The sequence below is a fragment of the Pteronotus mesoamericanus genome, unplaced genomic scaffold, assembly GCF_021234165.1.
Source record: "Pteronotus mesoamericanus isolate MK-2021 breed Mesoamerican mustached bat unplaced genomic scaffold, CSHL_Meso_final scaffold_36, whole genome shotgun sequence".
NCBI classification, from domain to species: Eukaryota; Metazoa; Chordata; class Mammalia; order Chiroptera; family Mormoopidae; genus Pteronotus; species Pteronotus mesoamericanus.
The window spans coordinates 16,492,227-16,513,061 of record NW_026555313.1 but is presented as its reverse complement, the minus strand read 5'-3'; the positions used below and the strand labels follow the sequence as shown (position 1 = coordinate 16,513,061).

Sequence of the window (20,835 nt, the reverse complement as noted above, 5' to 3'; positions counted from 1 at the left end):
AGTTCCTTTGGTCAGGCCATGCTCTGGGCCTCTTCCAGCTCTCTGAAAGCACCTGAGTCCTCTGCTCCAAGACTCCTTGGCCCCAGAAAACAATTTAAAATAAACATTCCTTTCTGAAGCGGCATTTCAAACCACAGCCACTCAAACTGAATTTTGCCAGCTGGAAAGCGAACCAAAAAGCAGTGTAGAATTTCCTGGCTTACAAAAGTTTATTACAATGAATTAGTTAGAATATATTTAGAGCACTGATTTGGGTTTGTTTTAATAATCCTGCATATTTAGTCCCTAAGGCAACTTGGGTAGAACAAGAAGGAAAACATACTTACAGAGAGATATAGGCATTCATTTCCACTCCCCACATCCGGTTTTGCTTTCATTAGAAAAGGGGGGGGGCAGAGATTTACCCTGAAGGTAAGGAAGCTCCAACCCCGTCCCCCTCCTGCAGGCCCCCTCCTGCATATGGCCCTCCCAAGGTCTTATATCAAATATTGCATGCGTAATCTGCACCTCAGTCTATTTTTTTTTTTTAAATCCTCACCCAAGGACAAGTTTATTGATTTTATAGACAGAGGAAGAAGGGAAGAGGGAGAGAAACTGAGAGGGAAGGAAGGAGGGAGGGAGAGAGAGAGAGAAACATCAACTGGTTGCCTACCAAATGTGCCCACACTGATGATTGACCTTGCAACCTAGGTATGGGCTCTGACTAGGAGTCAACCTTCTGGTGCACAAAAGGTTACACACGACGATGCTCCAAGCAGCCGAGCCACCTGGCCAAGGCATGTAACCGTCTTCTTAAAGATGGCCCCCCAAATTGTGTACTTTTGGACTCATAAAACTTGGATCTGCCCCTGCAGGTAGGTATTACAAGACCTATCAGCTGAATCAAAGATATTTAAATGAGTCCTCATTTTATATCATGAGTTTTTCTCAATCCAATCAAAAAAGAAGAGTTACAGAGGTTAAATCCTGTTTCAATAAATATAACACAAATTAAACCACAAATGTTAGTATATAAAAATCCAACCACTGGTTGGTCTACCAAGCACTAATTAATAATAAAAGCTTAGTAAATCAAATTAATTTGGTTATCCCATGGAGTTGTGGCAAGAGGTATAGGCAAGTATAAGAAGCCACAGAGCTGCAAGGGACCTAAGGGAGAGCAACTTTACAGAAATATTGACCCTAATGGCAAAGTGTTCACTGGGCTCTAACTGAAGCCTACTAATAAGTCAGAAATCCAGGATATAGCATGCAATTTGTTCATCACTGAAAGAGTTAAGAAGCGCAGTGGATGCTGTGAGCCCCATTGTATTCTATAATGGAACTGAATTCTCATTGTGATCATGTGGCTGTGATTTAAAACTCCTCTGTGTGCTGAGAATATTAGGATGCTAACTTTCTGCCTATTGATTCTCTTCTTTTTCTGTTTAACCTGCTGTTGGATTTCTCCCAGACTGAGAAATGCAAACCAAACTGAGATCCAAACTGATGGATCTCTATGTTCATAAAATGAAATTATTTTGGGAAAAACCTGGTTGGGTTATAAAAGCCCAAAGTTTTCCATGATTTAATACTTTCAATCACAGGACACCACAAAAAAAACCAAAACCAAAAACAAAAAAAAAAAACCAAACACCCACCTCCAAACCATCTTATTAATTAAACCATTCCTTAATGGAGTTGCAAAAAGAGATCTAAAAGGCAAAATTTTAGCAGTACATAGAAAAATGGGAGGAGGAGGGAGGGAGCTGGGAAAGGAATCAACAACTTTCCTTGGAGGAATGTTTACTGCCTCAACAGCCCTTCTCAGTTTCTGGGGCATACATTATGCAAATTGTCTTACCCCAGTACCAATCTCCTTTTTTCTTTAGGGACCCTTTGTGTCCCCACCCGGTTGCTGGCTGGCTGGGAGCACGCCCTCCACCTGCTGGCTGCCAGAGCCACTCACATAATGTGGGCTTTGTTTACGTGTCCATAAATATTTGAGAATTCAGAAGCAGTGCAGTTCCTCGCACAAACAGAAAGGAATATTCCTAGGCAATTTCAGGGTCATCAGCACACTACAAGGGCTCCCCCAAACAGAGACAGGCGCACAAAGACAGAGGGTTGGGGGGTTATTTCAGGGTGGAAACTAAGTCAAGTGGGTCAGCTGGCCTCTGAGGGAGATTTCCTGAGCTGGCACTGAAGATACAAGAAAAACTGAAGGGTTTTGTTGCTCAAAGAAAACCTCTTCTACCTGGTCATGAAGCCTACCTGGGCAACCACTTGCAAATGCATTAGGAGTGAGTTAAATCCCTCTGATTCAAACAGAGACCTATGGCATGGTGCCACTATTTAGTGAAAAACAGCAATTGCAAATCTGTAGCTGCAGAGAGGGGAGGAACCCACCTACAAGCAGAGAGCCAGAATAAGAGTTTGGTAGGGCTCAATGATGGCTCCCAGGCTCCCAGAACTCCTAAAGTCATGTTGTAAACGCGAGTCCAGAATGTTCATTTAAGAGTACTATACTCACATAAAAAGAACTTTATGCTTTTTGCATAATATGCCCTCTATCTAAACTCCCCATTCAACTCTGACCTCACACAAAACTGAGTCAGTTTATTTTCAGTTGATACCAGTGCCTTAAGAATAATAATCAAAGTGGTACACCAAAAACAAACTACAAGGGAAAGAGCTACCTGTAATCCTGATATCATTTTCTTGGCTTCCTCCATTTCTTTTTCTAAATGTTCTTGTTGTTCCAACAGCTGTTCTTCCCATGAAGTCTCCAAACAGGTTGTGGGACTACCTGGTCGCCAGTCTCTGGATAATGGAGAGTCTGCTTCCTCTACAAAATGAAAGGAAGGAGTACAGTTCATGTTGAAGAAAACAGTTTCGGCAGAAAGCGTTCAACAGTCCTCTGCTTTCACAGGTTCAGGTCACCCTCCTCCTGAACCTGTCCTCACTGCACTCCTGGACTCTCCACCAGGTGGGGTTGTGAGGCCTAAGAACTGGCTATTAACTCAGACCCAGGCTCCTGGAAGCAACACTAACTCTGTTGGGGGAACATAGCCTCTTCAGAACATTTAGGAAGCAGTAAGATCTCCTCTTTGGGAATCTTGGTATGCAGATTTTACTATTAATTCTCTGAAACTGGCATTCCCAGAGCTTGATTCTGCCAGGTACAAAGAGGGGAGGTGTCAGATGCATTGAAAATGAAATTCCTGTTGATTGCTCTGGAGCTTCAGAGGAGAGACCTCAAGTCAATATTCCTTTGACTCTTCCATCATAACTGATCTCCTTTCACACATAACATTGTGTGACTCACACAGGAACAAACCGGTAAAAGCATATTTGCACAAATTGTTTCATTTCTTCTCTCTCTCTCCGGTTTTGTTGTATTTTCCTACCTTTACAATCTCTTTGCTCTGATTTCATTCATAAAAGTGAATACAGTGAGTCTAGTCCCTCTGGCAATGTTGTTGCGAAGATTAAATGAGGTAACTAACATGCAGGGCCACTTGGTGCCTGGCCCAGAGCAGACACTCAATAAATGCTTTCCCTTTCCCTCCCTGGGGTCCCAGGAGTGTCTGACTAACATGACTTATTCTTTGATACCAATGCCAGAGCTAAGCGGGGAATGGAATAAGAGAGAATTTAATTTCAGTTTTTCTTCTTAGGGCTTTGGTTTCATTGTATTTCTAACAGGTTAATGAAACTCTATCTAAATCACACGTTTTGCCTCTTCCATGTTTCCCTCTACATTTATGTAAGTAAAAACAGAGCAACTTCAACAGAGGAAGGAGAAGTCTAAATAAAGGTAACTCCTTGTGGTCCTTTCCGTAGCCCTCATACCAAGCCTGATGTAGACCTGCTCTGTACTGCCTGTTCTCACAGACACCTCAGTTCCTACACTATATTCCTAGCCCCAATTTAAATTAGGGAAGTAGTGAAATTATTTGTATAACACAGAAATAATGAAAACTATTTACTTGAGTTAGGCTTCTGACTGTTCCAAAGTCATTTCCTAATTCATAGGCAGCTAGCTGAGGAACAGCCTATCTATACCGTTGCAAGATTTTTGACGGCCAGAACACTGGAAGTGACATTCTCTAGGAGGGTAACTACATTAATTAGCTCTAAAGCATTACGGCCCTCTACAGCTAAGCCCTTATGCACAGACTAGAGAGAAGCACAAGACCAGGAAGTTTATAGGTAGATAGTCAGGACCCCCAGCTCTTCAAGTTGAGGGCTACTCCTTGAGCCAACGCAGACAAGCCGAGAAATAGTACCTGTCCTGTTCTCTATTCCTTCAGATGGAATAACCACAAAATCTGCCTTCTCCTCTGACTGGGTGATAATGGATTCGCTCTTTGCACTGTGGATAGGACTGGGTGAAGTCAGGCTGTGATGAAAGAAAAAGAAACAATTATTATGGACATCTGTCTAGAAGCCAACTTTCATAACTTATCCCAGAGACATGTTCTTATTCATCTTAATCCTACTGCCTAACACCATACCTGGCCTACAATAAGAACAAATACTTTTGAATAAATACACTCATTGAGTGAAATGAACATTGAATGAATAAATGACCCAGACCTAGGAAATCTTTTCTACAGCAAGGCTGCCTTTAAGCTTAATTTACTGAGAAAAAAATTATCAGAAGGATGGATAATCTAGCATTTTAAAGAGTTTCAGATTTTGTTTTGTTTTGTTTTGTTTACACACCACCACCACCACCATCCCTGGGACCAAATTCAGAGGCTGATGTAGTATGTGTTTTAGAATCTTTGGGAAACTGAAGGAAAATCTGTTTCCAATGCACTGATCTTTCACAGACACAAGCAATATCAGCAGAGTAATCATAGCAAATCAGTTCTGGGCTGATGGATGCCAAAGGAGGGGAGAGAGTGGAAGGTGTCTCAGCAGGGAGAAACTGCTAGAGTGTGGACAGTGCTAGGATGGACAAAGGGGAAGTGATATATCAACAAAGCTGGGACATGATAAGGGAAAGGGTAACAGGTCAATCAAAAGGGAAAAAGGCCTGCTTGGAAATCGTTTGATTTATTCCCAGAGTTACTTATATGTCTACCATACTATTCTAATTGTCATCAGAAAACTTGAAACAATTCATAAGTTCTGATATAATCACCAGTCTTGAAAGGAAACGTTCAGATTTTTAGGGAAATGGAATTTTAAATCTCCAGAACAAAAGCAAATCTATACAAGATTGGAACGTAAAAATAATGCTTCCATCTGAAGAGCCATTTTTCTTTTGTTTGTTTTGTTTTTTGCATTGCACCTTGAGAACATTGGCACTGAAACAATCTCAGGGGCTGTGGGGTCTGCAGGCCCAGCCCTCTCGCAAGAATTCTTTCTAAATCCATCACCTAGACAACAGTGACAGTGTCTAGTATTCACTGACCCACTTAATGTGCCCCTGAAGTCTCCCAGGCTAATCCTCACAGCCACAATCAGGAGTTAACATTTCTTCTTCCTAGAAACCAGTAAAAACAAGTGGCAAGCACAGTGGAGGTGGCTAGAGATTTCAAACCTCACGAAGCAAGTGGAGGACTAGGGTCTCATCCCACTCATTGTCCGAAGTTTAAAGACTTTGGTCGGAATGACCTCAACCAGTAATACATTCTCATCCTGATTAGAACACAGAAAACTTTTTAAATTGTTTGCTTCTTCAAATTAAAGAAAGGCACTTAACCATATTTATAGATCTACAACCTGAACAGGCAAGAGGCGTACAGAGAAGCAAGAAGTGGTATTTAGAAAAGGTAACTGCTTTATGGAACTCTCTTATCCATCTTTCACTGCTTAGGCAATCTGATTCCAGGCCACATGAAGTAGCTGCTGGAAAAACACTAGTCTAGGGGTACTATGTCATTTATAAGGAAACAGATTTATGACTGCTCAGGCCTCAGCATTTGCCTTCTTCCAGAAATTGGGATCCAAGTGCAGAAAGAGGCCTGCAACTGCTGTTTCTCTGAGAAATAAGACTTTCTCAGCTGACAAAGTGCTATGGGTGACATGTCCCGCTGTCTGCATCTGGCTGGACCACAGTGGGTAACGTGTGAGAGGAAGGTGGGGTTGGGAAGGGTGGTGTGAACCTCGGATGCTGGAAAACTGCTTTCCTGAAAGCAGAGACGCATGCTCAGCTCCACCTCCTCCCTCCTGAGTGAGCTGTCTCCCATATACGGGCAGAGGAGGCGGATGCAGGCATATCCAACCCCACTGGGGGAGTGGCAGAGCAGCTAGAAGAAAACAACATTTCTCGTTCTTGAACTGAGGCTGCCAGTGCGTGAGGCCAGAGAGCTAAGACCATGAAACTAGATGGCCAAGTTAAAAGAGAAAGGACTTGAGGGAAAAAATATTCTGAGGCAAGAAGAACCTCATGAGTGAGGATGGTGCATTAAATCCTCTGCCTCAAATCAGAGAAAAGTATTTTCACACTAATTAATTATATGCTATAGGCTCTCCCCGATTAGCTTTAAAGTCTTATTGTATAAATAAGTAATCCTCTACCCGCCATCATAATCTTCTCAAATCAGGTAACAACTGATACACCGCTTAATTCCCACAGGTCTAACCTCTCTCCAACCTTAATTTATCAGACAAGCAGTCCCCAGCAAAGATATTTGCAAAGTAGAGTCAAATCAATTTTTAAAAAATAGTAAAGGGCGATAAAAAAGAGGTCCTCTTCCCTCCTGAAGAGCCTTTCCTTAGCAGACAAGACAGGGTACAGGGCCACCTGCCTTCCCGTACGCTGGCTCCAGCTTCCCAAACCCACTGTATTTTATAGTGATGATCCCAAGCCAGCAGCCTGTTCTCCCCAATATAGCGCCCCCACCACCCCCGTCTTCCTCTGGCCAACAGCATCCTCCAGTTCTGGCTCAGCTCCCACCCATGCCCCCACCTCCAGAGCCAAAGTGGCCTCAGCTCACCATTTGACTTGCGTCCCCCCCATGGCCCCGTCCTGGCTCGGCTTCAGCAAGCCTGCTTCCCTGGGTGAAGTGGGAGGCTGAGAGTCACAGCGCTCCCGAATTCGGGCATGTCTCCCGGGGCTGGGGCCCAAAGAACGACTCCGCAGGCAGGCCGACTACCAGAGCTGCTGGCCCCGATCGCAGGAAACAGGAGGGAGGGCAGAGAGGCAGGCGTCTCGGTCCCAGGGACCGGGATGCTCCCAGGTCTGAGGCGCGCTGCCCTGGCGGCTCAGACACAGCTGCTGCAGGGTCTGGGCGGAAGCCGCGTCCCCTCGCAGGCTGCCGACTGGAGGTGCATGGTGGTCTCTGTGCCCGAGCGGCTCTGGGCATGCCCTGGGGTGCGGGCATCTCATCCCATCTCCGACCTCCAGAAACGCTCCTGCGGCTCCGGCCGCGCGGTCCGGTGGAGTCCCGGGCAGCGAGCGTGCGGGCGACCCCAGCTCCGCAGCGCCACCCCAGTCCCTCCCTGCCCCTCCCTCCCCGCCCCTTCCCAGGCTGTCACACGTGGCCAGGCAGTGCTGCTCGGACCCAGGTGGGCACCGCTGCCGGAGCTCTCAGCAGAGGCGGGGCGAGGCTGACTGCTAGGAGAAAACGCTGGTGGGCAGCATCCCCAGACAGGGCTGTGGTCCTCATCCTGAGAACCCCAGATCTGAAAACCTCGCCTTCTCGACCCTGAGCCCTCCCTTCTAGGCCACTGAGGTCGTAGGGATAAGTCAGCTCCTCCGGGGTGGGGTCTCCGCCCCCCTTGCCCCCCCCACCCCGCCCGCCCCGGAAACCCGCGGAACGCCCATCTCCTCCCACCTTCCTCTTGGGCTTTTCAGTGTTCTTTTTTACCAACTAGGGAGCATTTCACTAGGACACAGTGAGAGGCTGGCCTGTCTTGGAAGCAACAGGCCGGCAGTGTCTCTAGAGGAGCTGGGGCAAGGGAATTAGACACTAAGGGCTATATCTTTCCAATCTTAACCTAACCTTCTCCCGGTTCTGAGTCACATCCCGGGGTCTCCTGGGCATGATTCATGGTCACTAGTCATTAAATGGGCTCCCCGTGAGCAAGGGTGGAGGGATGGGGCAAAATGTGCCCAAGCCTGCTGGGTCCCAGCCTGCCAACTAAGGCAAAGGCAGGGTGCTGACGGAGCACCCTAAGGAGGTGAGTGAGAGGTCAGCTTAGAAGAAAATAAAAAAATCAGCGAGTGAGAGAAATGTAAACTATTCTCTGAGCCACCCTCCTAGAAAACTGTCACCATCATCCCACTGCAGTCTGATTTCTAGTGGGTCCCTAATTCATACTCTCACTCTGCCTCTGCCCCAGTCTGCATTCTGCCAGAGGGGAAGGAAGCAGGTGTTCTCAGGAAGAAATCCAGACTTCTCTCTCTCCCTCCATCCCTCTCTTTCTCTCTAATGCTGGAAGGCACTATCAGGATGGCACAGAAGAGCAAAAGGCCTGTAGCCATGCAGGTAGCAACAGATCTCAGTATACAGCGAAATCTCCTTTGATTCTGTACCAAGTGACAATCTAAGTGATGGGGAAACCCAAGAGTAAAAAATTTTTTTAAGCTTTAGCTTATAATTAATAAACTTAGTGATTAATGCATATTGAAAGCTGTTGTTCCAGGAAATAGAATGTATGACTGGACCTACCCTGATGACTCTAGGAGGCCTGCAAGCAACTCCCAGGAGGACTGCAAGTGATCAAGATGGTATCTGAGGTATTGTCCTCCAGGGAGAGAATGTCTGCAGCCCAGGACGCAGACAAAGAATCATGGGTCAGCAGATGAAGGGATGCCAGAAACATGGCTGGACTGCAGCCTTTATCTGATTAACCTTTTCCCCTGAATTCCAAACCATTTACCTAATTTTTTCCTGTATTCCAAACCCCTTCCCTACCCTCTTCTTTTCCTTCTAAAAAGGGTCAGCTTGAGATGAAACGTTAAGATGGTTTTCAGGGTTCATAATCCACTGTCTTCTCAGATCTACAGCCATCTGAATAAAGCGCCCATAATGATTCAATCCTTGTCTCTACTTATTGGTTCTGGTAGTGACAGACAGCATGGACACTGAGTTTTCCAATTTCATAAGCAGCAAGCAAGGAAGAAGTGGGTTTCCTTTTGGGGTGATGAAAATATCTTCAAAATGGAGAGAGGTGATGGTTGTACAACATTACAAAGATACTAAATATCACGGAATTGTACACTTTAAGATGACTAATGGTTAATTTTATGTTATGTGAATGTTATACATAACAAAGCCCATCTAGACTAAACCAACTATTGTCAAATAAAAAGTGATAATAATGGGGGGAAAGCACATCTATTAAATGGGAAAATTAAAGTTGAACAAGGTCACCAATATATTAAAATGCTAGAAAGACTTCCGTGTGACCTCAGTAAATTAGGAAATGGCCCATCAAGCTAAGAGGGAATTTTATGAGAGAAAGAAATAGGAGGGGGAAAAAACAAAGATGCAATACATATAAGACAAAGAACAATTTGGTTTAACTAGACTAAGCTGGGTTGAGGTAAGAAAAAAAAGGGTCAGAAGAACATAAATTAAATATGATTCGGCAATGAAATGAAGTTAGTAAATAAGGTAACATGATCTGAGTATGTGTTTATAGAAGCATGATTTACATAAGCCAGGAAAGTAGTCTTTTCCTGCCACTATACTTGGCATTGGTCAGGCTTTTATGAGAGCATTGTGTCCCGTTTTGGTCTCTGCACTTGGCTCTAAAGTATATAGACAGCCTTTTAGCTACAGTCACATACATCATTTGCTCACTCAAATATGTACTAACCTGACACAATTCCCAGCCCTATAAAGGAAAGTTACAAACATTCTAATGCTCTAAGACAACCCTGCTCATTTTCTCTTGCCATGAGCTTTAATATAGCCATCTCAGGCACAAAAACAGCGCGATGGAACCGGTTTTCATAAACACTGGCAGCTGATATACAAACATGTGAACCACCAGGCTGGGCCATGACAGGTCCCAGTCATGCCCTCATGTGGACACAGCCAAGCACTGCCACCGGAGCTCTGCACAAAGCTTCCGCACTGGGGAAGTTCACCAGCATCCCGCCCTCCCCTCCCCCCAGCACAAACACGCTGTGGTGCTGAGGGCTCCCCCGTTAAAGCCAAACATAAACTGAGAGAAAGAGAGTTTAGGTACCTTTATGGCCTGTGTGTTGCTACTTGAGGCTGAGAACCCTGAGAATCCCCAAGAATTCAGCTTTGGGCTAGGATGGTAATGGTAAATAATTGGAGGACACAGTTACCTGGAGCAGCTGGACTCAGACGGGGACCTTTGGTGCCCTTCATACTGCTGCACCAGAGCCCGCACGCTCCAGTATGGATTCTCAATCTCCTCATCCATGCTGCTGTTCCTAAAGACAGAGGGCAGCAGCAAAGGAGAAGGTATCAGTCCTTCAGGTCAACTCAACAAGTACTGACAGATGGCCACTTTGTGAGCACTATGGGAAAAAAGATAAATAAGGCAGAACCCCTGCCTTAAAGACACTTGAAATCTAGCAGGGAAGACAGACACAAAAACATGTAATTTCACCAATCTTTGCAAGACCTCAGGGGAATGCTTAGCAGAACACAACTGCCAAGGCACAATTCCAGGACAGCTTGACCTTCAGGATATATTTCAGGGAGAGACTCTTCCAGATGAATTGGAACATGGCTCCCATACATCTCCCAGCGAAGAAAGCACACTGTGTCAAAGGCATGTATTTAAAATTCTGGGCACCAGAGCAAAACATAACATATGCAATTCCTTTACTTTCTGTTCACTGCAAATCCAGCTCTCTAAGAGAAAGGGCTTTTCTTTTTTGAAGTGCCCTCTGCAGCCTCCATCCCTCTTCGCTGCAGTGTGGGGCTGTTCAGGTGATATTTTCATCTACCGCACAGTATCATTGAAGGGAAGAACTATCAGAGAGAATCAAGTTGCCATCCTCAGATTCCTACCCTTACCTCTGTCTGTATCGAAAGACATCCCGTCCTGACCGTGACATGTCATGACACACATCAGCCAGAGCAGCAGCTGCGCCCTGGGCCACAGCAGTGGCACAGTGTGGCTGGTGACTCTGCACAGGGGCTCTGGAGTCCCGTCCTTGGCTTACTGTCCTGCCAGAGCCGGGTTTGAAATGAGCTGCCAAGGCAAGGACCAGCCTCATGATAGACTTCAGGTTTCCTTCCACAATATCTGAGGGACAGAACAGACCGACAGGTCCTCAGAGGGAGGCAGAGAGCTGAGGACTCATTTACTCACTATGTACTTGCTAGTGACGAAGATGAGCGAGGCAGTCAAGGTGTCTGTCCTCACAAAGCTGTACTCAACAGGGAGACAGAAGATTTTAAAGCAATTACAATCAAGTACAATAATATGTTATCATAGGAGAAGTACAGGATTCTTTGAGGGCTCAGAGTAGAGGCATCCTGTCTAGTCTAAAGGGATCAGGGATTCCCAGAGGAAGTGAATTTTAAACTGAGACAGGATTGATGAATAGTGGTTCATCAGATGAGGGAAGAGAAGGAAAAGAATATGCCAAGAAGAGGGAACGGCAAGTATGAAGGCATACAGGCAAGAGAAAGCATGACATACAAGAGCTGGATTGTCTGATTTGGGAGCTGCTAGCCACATTGAGCCCTTAAAAGGTAGCTATAGTCTGAATTGAAATAGCTGTAAGTGTAGTACTTACTTAACACACACACACAGACACACACACAGAGGGAAAAATATCTCCTTAGATGTAGTACAAGAAGTAGAGTGCAAAATACCTCATTAACTGTTCTTTATATTGAAAACATGTTGAAATAATATTTGGAATATTCTGAGTTAAATACATTTATTATTCAAATTAGTTTCACGGCTTTTTTCTTTTTAAAAATGTGGCTATTAGGAAATTTACGTTATCCATGTGACTCACATATTTCTGTGGCACAGCTCTGTGGTAGAGGGACTGAAAGAAGTCCAGCATAGTTAGAGCTCCGAGTGCAGGAGGAGAGGGTGAAAGGTGAGGAGGATGAATGAGGGGGCAGGTCAGAAAGAGCACAAGTCACAGGAAGGACTTTGGGTTTTATCCTAAGGACCCTCATATGCAGAGGACTGCACAAGCACATGCACTCTTGGAAAGATCATTCTGGCTGCAGTGTGGAGAGCATGGGGGAGGAGGGCAAAATCAATGTAGCGGAACTCATCAGGAAGCCACTGCACTTTTCCAGGTAAAAGACAATGGTGTCCCGAGTGGCAGCAGTCCCTTAAAATAGCTTACTTAATGGGCCACATCCCCAAGCCCACTCCTCATGAGGACCAGAGAGAGATTACTGGATTTTAAATTTGCCCTAGAAAAAGAAAAGAATGGAGGCAGAAAAAAAAATGTGATAGATAGGTCTGGTGAAAGTTAATGTAAAGAAATAGTTAAAATTCTATGGGTGTTTTTTGTTTCATAGCCTTTTAAATGTGCAAGGTTTTGAAAGGACTGGTCAATAGCTTCTACCCTACCTGAACGACCCCAACACAGAAAACATCAATAATCCAACATGAAAGGGGTGTTCCCTCCTGTCCCCATTCTCAAGAACCACAGGTAATCAGGCCCAGAAACTGAAGCTGAAACAGAACTGGATCACAATCAATTCTAGAGAAATGGTAAGAGGACAAGACAGCCTGTGATTTCTAAGGACACCTACACCTGTTCTTCCCTGCAGCCTGGGCTCAAGGTGGACTGAGAAGTGTCATCTTCTGCCAAGTGTCTATAGGACAGGGCATGCGCAGAGGTGGCCGAGCCCCTTTCATCCTCCCAGGAATGTTCTATGATGTCAAAAAAAAAAAAAAAAAAAAAGCAAAAAGCAAAAACAAAGAAAAAGCTAGGAAATAATTTGTCTGGAAAACTGGATGGAAAAAAACGTAGGCTATTATGATTTGAAACAATTCTTAGTCATGATATCCTAGTTGAAATGCATAATCTATCCTCGTCTTTGATAAAAGAGATATTCTAAAAGTAATATCCCAATTTTGTGATTTCTTCTCTATTTAATGTCCTATACACAGTCAAGTAAACCTTTATGCAATTAAAATGAACAGGGAATGTCTTTTGTCTATCTTCACCCAGGTTTCCAAGTCAAATTTTGATAATCACTCTGTCCCAAGAACTTTCTTTATGGAAAATGACATGAGGTCATGGGCTTAATCGGACTCCTGTCTACCCGATCCCTGGGCTGCACTACCGAGGAATTACCAGCCGAAATCGAGTGTACTCATCCACCAAGGACACAAAGAGGTACTGACCTTTAGCTGAAGTCTGGTGCATACGAATCTTTTTGGAGGCCACAAACTGTAGCACCTTCTCCACATTATTCTTCATCTCCTGTTGGTTTCTAGGGCTCAGTTGTACCCCACTCAGCTTTTCTCCTGCTGTTGGAAGACAGAAAATACATGAAGTTATAGGGAGAAATACTATCAAAGTTTCATATGGCCAGACATAAAAAAAGGGAGTATTTGATATAAAGAGTAAGATTATATATAAATATGCAAGTGAGCTAAGCCTAGTGTTTGTAACTTGGATGGGGACTAGGAAAAGGAAAGTCTTCTGGAAGGCATGCAAATTTTTAAATCTATTTTCAGGGGTCTGTAAAGTTACTGTGTGTACATGTATTCATTCAACAAATATTCATTAAGCACTCACTGTGTGCCAGGCACTGTTCTGAGCACCAGAAAAACATTAGTGGACAAGGCAGACAAAGACTCCCCCCCACCAAAAAAAAGGAATAAAAAGATCATTAATTAAAAAAAAAAAAAAGTCCCTTCCATCAGAGAGTTTGTATCTGCAACGATGAGAGCTGATCAAGTTAATGAGTAAATGTTTAACATAATTTCAGGTAGTGGTAAGTGCTATGGGGAAAGAAAAAGAGGTGAGATCATGGCCTCTCTGATAATAATTTTGGGTAGAGACTTAAATAAAGTAAGAGATGTTAAGATTTGAGGAGGAAGCATTTTAGACTGAAATTAGGTACAAAGCCCAAGGCAGGAATGAGCTCAGCCTATCTGAGGAACAGCAGCAAAGCCAGTATGGCTGGAACTGGAAGGAGACAGGAGTGGTCCTAGGAGCAGGTAGAGAGGTAAGTAAGGCCAGGTCGTGTAAGGTTCTTTCTTTTTAAGTCTATATATAATTTATTGATTATGCTATTACAGTTGTCCCATTTTTTCTCCCCTTTATTTCCCTCCACCTTGTACTCCCCCTCTCATTAGCACCTCCCGCCCCCACTTAGTTCATGTCCATGGGTCGTACATGTAAGCTCTTTGGCTACTCCATTGCCTATGCTATTCTTACCCTCTCCCTGTCTGTTTTGTACCTATCAATTATGCTTCGTGTACCTAACAATTATGCTCCTTATTCCCTGTACCTTTTCCACCATACTCCTCCCTGCCCTTCCCCGCTAATAACCCTCCATGTGATCTCCATTTCTGTGATTCTGTTCCTGTTCTAGTTGTTTGTTAGTTTGCTTTTGTTTTTTAGGTTGTTTTTGATAGTTGTGAGTTTGTTGTCATTTTACTGTTCATAGTTTTTGATCTTCTTTTTCTTAGATAAGTCCCTTTAACATTTCTTATAATAAGGGCTTAGTGGTGATGAACTCCTCTGACTTGACCTTATCTGAGAAACACTTTATCTGCCCTTCCATTTTAAATGACAGCTTTGCTGGATAGAGTCATCTTGCACATAGGTCCTTGCCTTTTATGGCTTTGAATACTTCTTCCAAGCCCCTTCTTGCCTGCAAGGTTTCTTTCGAGAAATCACCTGATAGTCTTATGGGAACTCCTTTGTAGGTAACTGTCTCCTTTTCGCTTGCTGTTTCTAAGATTCTCTCCTTATCTTTAATCTTGGGCAATTTAATGATGATGTGCCTTGGTGTGTGCTTCCTTAGGTCTAACTTCTTCGGGACTCTCCGAGCTTCCTGGATCCCTTGGAAGTCTATTTCCTTCACCAGATTGGGGAAATTCTCCTTTATTATTTTTTCAAATAGGTTTCAATTTCTTGCTCTCCCTCTTCTCCTTCTGGCACCCCTATGATTCGGATGTTGGAACGTTTAAAGTTGTCCCAGAGGTTCCTAAGCCTCTCATTTTTTTGAATTCTTGTTTCTTTACTCTGTTCTGGTTCAATTTTTACCTCTTCCTTTTGCTCCAAGAGGGAACAATGCCACTTGCTTGGCTCTCTGCAAGCTTTCAGTCACTTCCCCCACTACCCACAAGCAAACTGGGCCCTTCTGGTGCTGATTCCCAGGTAGGTGGGTTTGTGTACATTCTAGGACCCTGTGGGTCTCTCCAATGAACGCTCCTGTGAGGCTGGGAGTTCTCCTGCCACCGCAACCCACACAGATTTTTACAGCCAGAGGTTTTGAGGCTTTCTTTTTCTGCACTGGGACCCTGGGTTACGCAGTCCATCTCATTCCCCAGCTGTTCTGCCCAGTTTATTTGCACGCCAGTGTGGGACTGCCTGTCTGCCAGCCACTGCCTTGCCCCCCTGGTCCTCTAGCCACTGCCTTGCCTCGCGTCCTCTCCACCCCTGGCTGCCTGTCTCCACCCCTCCTACCTGTCCAGATGAATGTTTCTTTTTTAACTCCTTGGTTGTCAGACTTCCATACAGTTCAATTTCCTGGCAGTTCTGGTTACTTTTTGCTTAAAATTTGTTGTCCTTTTGGTTGTGCAAGGAAGCAACGTGTATCTACCTACGCCTCCATCTTTGCTGGAAGTCCAGTTAATGTAAGATTCTGTGGACCAGAATAAAGAGCTTGAATTTTATCCTAAGTGTCTAAGTGTCTAAATGGACAGCCAATGGAGAGTTTGAGAGAAGAGAGTTACATGATTTATGTTTTAAAAAGTTGACTCTGTGTAGATATAGATTATGCAGAGAGGAAACAAGGAGGTTATTTAGAAAAAAAGTGAAAATAGTCAAGGCAACAGATAATGACAGTTTGGGCCAGAGTGGAAGAGATTGCCAGGTGGAAAGCCAGATATTGGGTAAATTTTTTACGTAAAGTAGATAGCACATGTAAAGACTGGATACTTGAGGAAAAGAGAATAACTAAAGAAAACTTCTAAGTGTTCCACTTTAAGAGCTGGGTGAATGGAACTGTGACATATTACTTAGGTGAAGAAACCTGGAGGATAAAGGGATTGGTGAGAAGAAAAAAAAAAGTTCTGGTGATTTTTTTAGACATTCAAGTAGAGAGGCTGAATAGGGAGTTGATATTCATGTCTAGAACTCAAGGAAAAAGTTAAGGATAAAGATATAATATATACTGGAAAGAGATCATTTAGGGATAGAGAATAGTCAATGGCTTAAGACTGAACCTGGAAGCTTAGGAACCTCTGGGACAACTTTAAACGTTCCAACATCCGAATCATAGGGGTGCCAGAAGGAGAAGAGGGAGAGCAAGAAATTGAAACCTATTTGAAAAAATAATAAAGGAGAATTTCCCCAATCTGGTGAAGGAAATAGACTTCCAAGGGATCCAGGAAGCTCGGAGAGTCCCGAAGAAGTTAGACCTAAGGAAGCACACACCAAGGCACATCATCATTAAATTGCCCAAGATTAAAGATAAGGAGAGAATCTTAGAAACAGCAAGCGAAAAGGAGACAGTTACCTACAAAGGAGTTCCCATAAGACTATCAGGTGATTTCTCGAAAGAAACCTTGCAGGCAAGAAGGGGCTTGGAAGAAGTATTCAAAGCCATAAAAGGCAAGGACCTATGTGCAAGATGACTCTATCCAGCAAAGCTGTCATTTAAAATGGAAGGGCAGATAAAGTGTTTCTCAGATAAGGTCAAGTCAGAGGAGTTCATCACCACTAAGCCCTTATTATAAGAAATGTTAAAGGGACTTATCTAAGAAAAAGAAGATCAAAAACTATGAACAGTAAAATGACAACAAACTCACAACTATCAAAAACAACCTAAAAAACAAAAGCAAACTAACAAACAACTAGAACAGGAACAGAATCACAGAAATGGAGATCACATGGAGGGTTATTAGCGGGGAAGGGCAGGGAGGAGTATGGTGGAAAAGGTACAGGGAATAAGAAGCATAACTGATAGGTACAAAACAGCCAGGAAGAGGTTAAGAATAGTACAGGAAATGGAGAAGACAAACAACTTACATGTAAGACCCAGACCAAAGGGGGACAATGCTGGTGGGAGCGGGGGTGCAGGGCAGAGGGGGATAAAAGGTAGGGGAATGGGACAACTGTAATAGCATAATTAATAAAATATACTTAAAAATAAAAAATAAAGATATACACCTGAAACTTATATAATATTATTAATCAATGCCACCCCCCAAAAAAACTTTTAGAAATTGTGTGAGCCCTGCCACAGCCTGGTGGCTCAGTTGGTTGGAGCGTCCTCCTGTAACTGAAAGGTCGCAGTTCAATTCCCCATCGGGGCACATACCTAGGTTGTGGTTTGGTCCCAGTCAGGGTGCATGTGAGAGGCAACTGATAAATGTTTCTCTCTCATATTGACGCTTCTCTCCCTCTCCCCCTTGTCTCCTCTTCCTCTCTCTCTAAAATCGATGGGCACATCCTTGGATAAGGATAAAAAAAAATTACTGTAATTGTTTGAGCCCTGGCATGGTGGCTCAGTTGGTTGGAGTGCTGTCCTGTAACTAAAAGTTTGGGGCGTTTGATCCCCAGTCTCGGCACATATGAAGGGCAGCTGATCAATGTTCCCTCCCACATCAATGTTTCTCCTCCCCACCCCCTCTTCTTTCTCTAAGATCAATGAATATACCCTCAGGTGAAGACTTTTTTAGAAAAGCGTTTGAAGGCGGAGGGGGTGATGAATTGTGTGAAGTTCTCCTAAGCAGAATAAAATGAGGGGTGAGACCTGGTCACTGGCTTTTACAAGGCAGAGGTTGTGGCCTTGAGAAAAGCAGTTTTAGTATAGTGGCGGAACTGAAAAGCCTAATGAAGGTGGATTAAAGGATGACTGGGAGAAGGAAGTAAATTCAGCGAGTTTTTTTAGAAGGCAAAGTCACAACAGATGTCACAAAAAAGCTTGGGTTTTGGGAAAACAAGAACACATATTCATATTGCTTGTATATGCACAGAATATCTCTGGGGGAAAAAATGCAAAAACCTGCTAATACTGGTTGCCTCCAGAAAGAACAACAGGGAGCTGGCAGAGGGACAAAGATGGAAAAAAGGCTTTTGGCTACTTTATATCCTTTATACCTTCCAGATATTTTCAAGTATAATTTATTGAATTAAGTGAAAATTTAAATGTTTAGAATGAGCTTGAAATCAAAGCAGATCTAGATTTGTACTGCTGTTCTAGTTGTGTGATCTTGTAAAGTTCCTTAGCCTTTTCAAACCTCATACAATGAGGAAGACAGTGGTACTCATATCATACCTATGTCATACATCAATCAAAGTAGCATGCTTAACACAATGCTTTATATATTCTAAGTGCTCCATAAATGTATTTTTATAAAACTTCTCTTTTAAGCTTGTTTCCTGAAAATAGGGATATTAGCTGTTTCTCAAGGGATGATGATTACATGAAATTAAATTAAATGAGATAGAGAGTATTTAATAAGTGGCAGCTTCTATTATTATTACCATTGTTATTATCATTATCAATGAATTCTCTGATGAATCTATGAGCTGTGCCAATGAGGGATAGGCTGCCCGTAGCAAACTGGGCTTCTTAATCACCTCCTGCAGCCTCACATCCCTTAAGGACTCTAAGTAAGGTCAGCTGACTAATATAACAATCAGTACCTATTATGTACCAGGCACTTCTAAGAGTTATGGAACAGAAAAAAAAATTATACTGTACCTGCTCTTAAAGAACTCACATTACACAAGAAAGACAGTAAACAATTACCATTTGGTGAAGGGAAATAATAAGAGCTATGTACAAATGCTATTAAAATAAGGTTATGGTACAATCTAATAAAAATGACCAGCAACAACTCCAGGGTTTCAAAAGGACAAGCTCTTTCATGAAACATTATGATAGTGAGTATCTTTGAGGAGGCCTTTTGCCTGGCCACTACTTCCTTTTCCAGCCTTGGTTCAGACATCAATTTTTCTGACAAGCTACTCCTGAACACTGAAAACTGGGTTGGGTGACTCCTGCTATGTGCTTCTACTGTCTGTAATTATTTTATTAGAGTACTAAATACATGAATGGAAATGACTTCACCTTCCAGTCTTTCCGACTAGATGGGGGAGCTGCTGAGAGCTTATACTGTGCTCATGATATTCCCAAAGCTTAATATAGTACCTGGCACACAGTGTTTATTGACTAATAAATAAATCAATTAACCTTGGGAAAGTATTCCAAGTCTTCTCTATTTCCACTTCCCTATATCTTTAAGAAGCAGCAATTTGTTCTGAAAGGCATATAAAGGATGAAGAAGGCCATGTTCTGATTTATGTTAGCACCAGAGTCCAGGGCCAACTGACCAACAATCTCGATGAGATATGCCAGGATCACCCCGTCCCGAAGATCCTGCCGCAGGTCCTGCACAGGCTTCACTGCTGGCCTCTTCTTCAGCTGTGCGTTCACCCAGGCCACATATGCCTGCAGTTGTTGCTGGAAAATGAAAGGTGGAAGTAAGGGAAAGGTTGCCTATTATTCTTCACCTCTACCCTGCACCATGGGAGACTGAGCTATGGTGGGCAATATGTATCCAGAGGAAGAAGGAGGCTCAAGGACAGAAAGAAGAAAGATGGTCAGATATATAGCACGTTCTAAAATTCTCTAGTTTTATGCTAGTCTCCAGGATAAGCTAACCTCTGACTTAGGTGGCAGTGTACACACAGATAAGCAGGTGAGTATTTCAATGACTGTGACTCCTGCTTTCCTTGAGCTTTGCTCTGTTGACCAGGTATGAGGACTGGGCCCCAAACCACAGCCCATCTTTTGGTGTAATCACTGCTGCCAGCAACCCATCATACTCCTTAGGAACAATCACTCACGTCCCACGTGCACAGTGGACTGTGACATTCGTAAGAACTGATCTTGGGGAAGCAGGAATAAACAGTGAACCACGCTCAGAACCACTTCTCCCATAGCTGCTTTCTTCACTATGAGATTTAATTGAAATCATCTCACACTTGACCTGAGATTTATTCTCCTGAGCTCATCATAATCCTAGGATTACTACAGAGTTAAGTTTTAACCTGTGCTTTACATTGTGAAAAAGTATCTAGTCACCTAAAATCTTTACAAAGAAGGAAAAAGAAAGGCTATGGTGAACAGTGCTTCTGAAGACTGGGGGATGAGGGCGTGCGCACTTTCATTTATTTTCAGACAAAGCTAGGGCCCAGGATCCTCAGAAGCCTGTTAGGCCGAGGTAGGGACATATAACTTAACCCAACTCTCCGACAGCCTTACATATTCCATTTGTCCCTTTCACAGAGCTTGTATGTGGGTGTTTATTCTGATTATTTGGTCTGAAGATGGTCACTAAATATTAAAAGAGCACATGAACAATGTCATAATACAGGCAGCAGCTGTCTCTGGTTTCTGTAGACCAAGACCCTAAACCTAAAAATTAAGTTCAAGAGCTAATAGTATTAAATTATAATTTGGTTAAAGTACAGTTGATTTCTAAGCCCCAAGTACTTCCTTAATAAAATGATGTGGGAAATTACCCACTGGTTGCTTCCTGCGCTTAAATTAAATCTTCATTATTTACTCTACGTTAATTTTTGGGAATAAAGTTCTTTGTAAGAGAGTACTAAGGCAATAATCTATCAGCTTCTGACAAAGTATAGCAAGTCCAGTGATCAGCAGAAGATGGGGGAAGGAATCTAATATTTACTGAGTACCTACCATGAACTAAACACTATTTTTG

General features: G+C 43.3%; 1 protein-coding gene across 4 annotated transcripts in view; it reads right to left on the bottom strand.

The window, feature by feature from the left end:
• Positions 1-20,835, bottom strand: part of DIXDC1 (DIX domain containing 1) — a 77,143-nt gene that overhangs the window by 22,833 nt on the left and 33,475 nt on the right. For 2 of the 4 annotated variants that reach the window (XM_054592533.1, XM_054592532.1), the window contains 6 exons: positions 19,439-19,568; positions 13,261-13,386; positions 10,947-11,178; positions 10,247-10,354; positions 4,272-4,384; positions 2,679-2,827 (listed from right to left, as the gene is read on the bottom strand). In XM_054592533.1, the coding sequence (XP_054448508.1) occupies positions 2,679-2,827; positions 4,272-4,384; positions 10,247-10,354; positions 10,947-11,178; positions 13,261-13,386; positions 19,439-19,568 (858 nt within the window). The other 2 variants (XM_054592534.1, XM_054592535.1) reach the window with 2 other exon arrangements.